Genomic DNA, 7,294 nt, shown 5'->3' with positions numbered 1-7,294 from the left:
ATGGCTACTAGAATGACAAATTACAAATGGGAGGATAAATTGTACATAAGAGAATTTAAGTTAAAAAAAAAATTTACACAAAACATTACTGGGACATAAGAGAATAATTTGAAAGATGGATTACTTATAAGGAAAACTCAGAAGATGTTATACAAGAAGAAGATGATTGCACATAAATGAGGATAAATTACAGAAAAATAAGTTAAACACAAGTAATTAATTACACAAAGTCTTTAGATATATGCTAATCAATTTTTCAATGTTCCTTTTTTCTAGATTAATATAAAAAAAGGGGGAAATCTGAAATGGATCATTTTGGCATTTGGCGACGAAGGAGCGATCAAAACGAGGGAATCAAATTACATTACGGTTCAGGTTCATCGTCTTGTTGACTTGGCATGGAATGAGATGTTGTACACTCGCTGCCCCTACTGCCTTCATCTTCCCAACCCTCTGGTTCACTGCAGATTGAGTCCCCAGGGTCTTCCCCTGTCACAATCCCCTTCTCTCAAGTTCAGCAACGCTAGATTCTTTCAGAAAATGGATGCTAAACTCAATGCCATTGGGAGCACCACAGACACAGACGAGTCTTCCCGGGCATCCGGCTTCGACTTCCTCACCAAGAAGGCTTACTCGCCTCCTTCCTGGGCCTCCCATCTCAATCCCTTACCTTCGCATATCTTCTCCCTTGCCCAGGTAAACAAATTCACTCTCTCTCTCTTTCAGTTTCTGAATTCTCACTTAGTTTCTGTTTGGTTGCTTGTCGCGCCAAAAAAAAAAAAAGGGATTCTTCAATTGAAGTTGTACTGAAAAAGCAAATTATTTTCTTGGTATCAGCTTCCCACTCCAATTCACAAATGGAATCTTCCTAATTTGCCAAGCGGCACGGAGGTGTGGCTCAAGGTATTAATTTGTTGGGTTTACGTTATTTAAACCGTTGGTTATTGTTGATGCTGTCACTGGGAGAAGAGAATGCCAGCAAAAACATCAAGAGATCTTTTTGGCGATATGGTTTTGCGTTGTCCAGGGTTGTTTGTTAATAGGCCTGTTTTGATTACCACTTCGGATAAAACCTTGTTTTAAGATTCAATGATGTGATCATTTTTAAAGCAAAATCTGGTGGATCAGATGTCAGAACCTCATTTGAGTTTCCTGTGTTCATATTATGTATTTTAACTGTTTCTGAGTATATTGTAGATATTCATTCACTTGGATAGCTGTTCAATTTGGATGCATGTTTTTAGCCTCCGTCCGGTCTTTTACTGACTGCAAAAGTTTTCCAATATAGCGTGATGACCTTACAGGAATGCAATTGAGTGGAAACAAGGTCAGAAAATTGGAATTCTTGATGGCAGATGCCGTAGCACAAGGTGCAGACTGCATTATTACAATTGGAGGCATCCAAAGCAATCACTGTCGTGCAACTGCTGTTGCTGCAAAGTATTTAAATCTTGACTGTTATCTGATACTGCGCATTTCTAAGGTTAACATTTTGTTTTTCTTCTTTCATGTATCTCAATTAGATTTTGCTCTAATAATCTGATAAGGTTTTATTTATGTTTTTAATATTTAATAAGCCTTTATCTATTTGCAGGTCCTTGCTGACCAAGATCCTGGACTGACTGGCAACCTTCTAGTTGAGCGTTTGGCAGGAGCTCACATTGAACTTATATCCAAAGAAGAATATTCAAAAATTGGTGCTGTGGTGAGAATATTGGCCATTTGGTGCCAACCGTGCTTTTTCCCCATAGTTGTAATTCATGAACAAATTACATATTTCTCGAGATATTTCTTTTTGGCCAAAATATTTCTCAAGATGTTAAACTTCTAGCATTTGAAGGCTATTAGCTTGGTTCCTTCCAAGTTCTTTTCTGGCCCCCTAAATCTATACTGTAGAATGTAGATTAAACTTTATATTTGATTGCTTTTGTGTATTATTTGGAGCGAGATAAACATCATGAGTTCATGACAATGTTGGGCATACCGTAAAAGTAGAGGGTAGAAGAGTGATATCTAATCTAAAATACGTATACTATGGCAGCTGCGTTATTGTTGCTTTGGACTAAGTCAGGATACCATAATAGCTACAGAAACGGCCACTTTGAAGGTGTTTTTTTATTGGGTTGCTGGTGAAGATTTTCTTTGTACACTTCATTGCAGCTGACACTGTTTGTTTGTACTAACGTGGTTCAGCATAACTTTTTAGAGAATTGTTTTATCAAGGCACTAGAAGCCGATATTCTTTCGTGCTTCACAAAGACCATTCATTTCAACAGTACTGCCGATTGCTTTTTGTTCACACGTTACACGTTGCTCTAAATACTATTAGCATTGTATTTCACCATCAGTTTGTATTCCAAAAATGGAAAAAAAAAAAAAGGAAATTGGTTTCTTTTCATTGACAATTGGCTTTGTACTTACAGAAGGTGGATAGAGATTCATATCCCCTTTTCAACTAGTGAAGATAAATTCATTTGACCAGTTGATTTGTGAGCCACATATGTATCAAGTTGTGTCTATTGGCACCTATTTTTTGAGTCATCAAAAGTGCTGCATTTTGATACTTGTGTTTCCCCACCCCCCCCCTTTTTGGCCAATATATGATGATTTTTGTTGATTACTAATAATTTGTTGTTTCCTTAGACACTTGCCAATGTCCTAAAAGAAAAGTTGATAAAGGAAGGGAGGAGACCATATGTTATTCCTGTGGGAGGATCAAACTCTCTAGGGACATGGTGAGACTATAACTTTTTAGTGTCTTTTGCCCTTTTCTTCATTTGCACTAATTTCCTTAATCTCTCTGGTCTATGCAAGTCTTTACTATGCGAATCAACAATCATGAGGGATACAAACAAATGACCTTTCCGTTCTGATTTATTGTTTAATGAGTACCAGCAGGGATAGAATGTTTAATGTTTCGCACTCATTTGCAAGGGCTTGAGGACAGTTCTGAATTGCATTGTGTTCTACGTCCTGAAATTTGGGCATTATATTATCTATCAAACTCACATGTTTGGTCTGATTTATTTTATTCAGGGGTTATATTCAGGCAGTTCGGGAGATTGAGCAGCAGATTAAAAGAGGGCCTAGCAATATTTATTTTGATGATATTGTTGTAGCATGTGGCAGGTTGAGTTCTGCTTGCTTGATCTATCTTTTCTTAGTTAAGGCGTTTTTCTTTCACAGGACTCTAGCTTTATTGAAGGAGGCTTCTATTACATCGCTATAGGATATTCTAATGAGCCTCAACTTGATATATAGTCAAGTGAAGGCATTTTTTCTTAAATGATTTTTTTTGGTGGGGCGGGGGGGTTCCTATCAGTAAATAGATCAAGAGGTCCGTTGCAAAGTTTTTTAGTTCAGGATTTCCTTGGACAATTAGATGTAAAGGACAAGGATAGGTTAAGTTTAGCTTCCTCTAAATTATGTGTATTTATAATATCAACTTACAGCCAAATTTCCACGAGAAAGTGATTTAAGAGGTACCAGAATAGTGAACTGTATTTCAAAAGAGCATGATCTGCTAAAGTCATGGTTTATAATGATTTCATCTACTCATCATCCCTTTTTGTTCATTTCCAGTGGGGGTACAATTGCTGGTCTGTCTTTGGGATCATCATTGAGTTCATTGAAAGCTAGAGTATGTCTTTCTTTAGGAAACTCACAGTTCATGTTATTGCATGCCGCAAATATTATTTATGTTCTCCTCATGATTGTAGGTGCATGCATTCTCTGTTTGTGATAGCCCTGATTACTTCTATGACTTTGTCCAAGGGCTCCTTGATGGACTTGAAGCTGGTGTTAACTCACGCGATATTGTCCTCATACAAAATGTGAGTGTCCTGGTAAAGTAGCAGAGGTCATTTTTTTTTCCTTCCCAATTGATAAGATTTGGTTGGATCTATTGTGCAAACATGATATTGCTTTGTCTTCCTGCTGGAGTTTTCTGCCCTGATTGTAATGGTGTTCAAGGGCAAAATTTTACACTCAGTGGCTGGGTTTTAAAAATAAGACTTTCTGTAATTGAAAAAAAGCCTTTTTTTTATTTAAAAAAAATGGTATAAAATGATTAAATGAAATTAATTGTTGGCCTGTATGAGTCTTTATTAATTTAACATAAAGGCAAGCATATGTTGATGTATAGTTGAGCAATGCTATTGTACTTGTTTTCAATATTCTAGCATGTTAAGTCCAAAAAGAGATTTACACTGCATATACACAGATATATGTAGAGAATATGAAAAGTGATTGGAAAAATAGAGAATATCATCGGACAATATGATGAAATGCAGTTAGGAAAATCAGAACGTTCAGTATTGTGTTGTCTAATTATTTCTAAAAAAATATACAAGGATATAAATTGAATATTTTACTTTTACTGTATATATACTACCTTTGGTCCTTAATATAAAAACTAGATAACTAATTTGCAAATATTAAGAAAATTAGTTAAGTTCGTTATTTGTAATAAATAAGTGTTGTCTTTTCTAAAATACTCATGTCAATCATGTGAATTAGAATGGGAATCTTTTAACAGGTGTAATCACCATGAGGAGTACTTTAACGAAAAACGAATAAATATAAGAGATAAAGTGGATTGGGGCCTTATACTTAGAATCAAATTGAATTCTTAACTATTGAATCCTTAACTAGCTCTTATATTTAGAACCGGTGATAGTACATCTATACTAGAATATACTATCTTGAAGAGAAAGGTGGATCTTGCCGTAGCTTAGAAATCAATAATCAAACCCCTAGAGAACTTCTCTAGGTTAACTATTCGTCAGTGTCTTTTTAATTTTGGAGACAACTTTGATGTCGGGTACTACTGACTAATTCATATTCAAGTTTTATGAAGTCCAAAATAAATATGATAGTCAAAACTTGCTTTGTCATTTGGATAAGTTAGCTTATTAATTGATAACAAAAATTTGACATATTTCTTACGCTTTTGGCAGGCCAAGGGTCTTGGCTACGCAATGAACACCTCAGAGGAGCTTAATCTTGTAAAAGAAATCTCTAAAGCTACTGGTGTAGTTCTTGACCCAGTATACAGGTAGTTATCTTGTAAATGTGTGATTTGCTCATCGGTTCATTAGCATCCTTCATCTTTTTTCCCTAGGGATTAGCCTCAAAGTAATTAATTATTCTCTAAGACGGTGAAGCAATTATTAGCTCATTAGCTTTTTTTTTTTTTTTGGCGATATATTAGCCCATTAGTTAGTAAGACTAAGAGCTGAAAAGTCTATCATGCTTATTCGTCTTCTGGACTTGCAATTGCAAAGATCATAACTCTGGTGTTTTTTTTTTTTTTGGCCAAACGGTAAACTTTAAGATGGAAATAATGTTACTGTGAATGCTGTTTAATTTACTCAAGTGTATGGCTGGTTTTTAATACACTGTCAGTGGAAAAGCTGCTTACGGAATGTTGAAAGATATGTCTGAGAATCCCAAGAAGTGGGAAGGGAGAAAAGTCCTTTTCATTCATACAGGTGGCCTCCTTGGCTTGTATGACAAAGTCGATCAATTGGCTCCATTGGTAGGGAATTGGCGTCGAATGGATGTTGATGAATCTGTTCCTCGGCAGGATGGCACCGGAAAGATGTTCTAGGCATGAGAGCATTGCCTGAATCACATGTTGTGATATTTTGTTATCAGCTCTACCTCGTGGTAATGCAGACGGTGTACTCATCAACAAGATATTGCTCTCAAAATGGAATCTATTCCAAACACATATATACCATTCTTCCTTACTTGTTCCTTTCTTTGACGGGTACAAATATCTAAATTTTGTAAGGTACAACTTACAACGTAATCATTCATGTCCCGAGTTTTGCTTATTTTCTCTGGGATGTATTACACCTGGGTAACTTATGGGCATATGCTTGAAAATAGTAATAAAATTACTCATGGGTTTCACTTGTAGCCAAAAAAAGTTGCTTATGGGCGTGATCTCTGTGGTAAAAGTCCAATATTTAATTACTCAAAATATCATGTGATTCCATGTATCACATTCTCGGTACCTCACTCCATATATTTTCGAAGTTGTTCATCCAGAGCTTGATTGCCAGGTGCTCCATCTCTCTTCCTAGAATTTTGCTTCTAACCAATATTATTATCATATCAATACATACATTAATATAATCGATGTATTTTACTGAATATATTGTCTTCTTTTTTCGCTAGCTAGGCATGTTTTTTTTTACCGGAGGTAATCCTATTTGATGAATTGTTAGGCACTAAATATTTGTTTTCATATTTTATGCTCTGATCAAGAGTAGTGACTTAGTGTCGGTCTTGCCATTTTCTAACCAAAAAAAGATAATTAATGAATGAGGATTGAGTTTAGCAGGAAGAGTTTATGTACCAAGGGAATTTTTGTTAAAAAATGTACTCACATTTAGTAGTCAACAATATCTTGAACATTTATTATCTCATATCGTTTTATATTTAACATTCTCATCTAGAACAGTTTGGTATTATTGTGTTTTCAACGTGATTAAACTTTCCATTAAGAATTTCTGAATATCGTTAAACAACCAAATATCCCTCTTTAATTAAAACAAAAATTGATTGTTTTACTCTTCCCAAATGGTTCATCTCTTCTTTTATGATTTTTTTTTGGAACTAAAAAGCACATAAATAATTTTATAATTTTAAAAATTTGTATATCTAACTAAAACCTTTAAAAATCTTTTAATCAAACATTTTAAATTACGATATAAGTAACCTTTAAATAAATATTTTGCATTTTCAAGTTGTAAATATCTATTTTTAAGATTTTGAAATATCTTAATTACAAGAAATATTTTATATTAAGTTGCTACAAATAACGTTTTTGGGTTGGAATCTAAGGTTTGCTTAAATAAATAAAACTAATGTAAATTATAAGAACATAATATTAAATATTTTTTGTGATTAAAATATCTTAAGATCTTAAAATAAATACTTACAAACATAAAATGAAAATATTTATTTTAAGGCTATTTATGTTGAAATTTAAAATGTTTTATTAAAATATTTTTGAAGATTTTAGTTATATATACAAATTATTATATTTTTGAATATCTAGTTTAGATAAGTTGACACTGTCTCCTCAATTATTATATGTTGATTATCAAATTTTGGTAATTTATTCTGATAATATGACTAATCGATGTTGAAAAATATTAATATAAGTAATTAACATGCAGTTACTTGTTTCTTATGATACACAGCATATGTCATCACTTGCAGTTGTTCTTCTGGTCAGAAACAACTCAAACAAGTCAAGCATAAATGACAACATAACAAA

At 33.9% G+C, this 7,294-nt stretch overlaps 1 protein-coding gene across 1 annotated transcript; it reads left to right on the top strand.

Moving 5' to 3' along the window:
* Window positions 1–309: 309 nt before the first annotated feature.
* Window positions 310–5,927, top strand: LOC114760445 (bifunctional D-cysteine desulfhydrase/1-aminocyclopropane-1-carboxylate deaminase, mitochondrial). The gene is made up of 10 exons (XM_028949700.1): window positions 310–696; window positions 838–903; window positions 1,289–1,483; window positions 1,595–1,705; window positions 2,644–2,735; window positions 3,037–3,129; window positions 3,583–3,640; window positions 3,720–3,833; window positions 4,959–5,056; window positions 5,407–5,927. The coding sequence occupies exons 1-10, from the start codon at window positions 409–411 to the stop codon at window positions 5,609–5,611; spliced, it is 1,320 nt and encodes a 439-aa protein (XP_028805533.1). The 5' UTR covers window positions 310–408; the 3' UTR covers window positions 5,612–5,927.
* The last annotated feature ends 1,367 nt before the right edge of the window (window positions 5,928–7,294 follow it).

Source organism: Neltuma alba, unplaced genomic scaffold (assembly GCF_004799145.2).
Source record: "Neltuma alba isolate B1F8T4 unplaced genomic scaffold, ASM479914v2 tig00010979_pilon, whole genome shotgun sequence".
Taxonomy (NCBI): domain Eukaryota; kingdom Viridiplantae; phylum Streptophyta; class Magnoliopsida; order Fabales; family Fabaceae; genus Neltuma; species Neltuma alba.
Note: the sequence above shows the minus strand (reverse complement) of the source record. Positions and strands in the feature narration are given on the sequence as shown.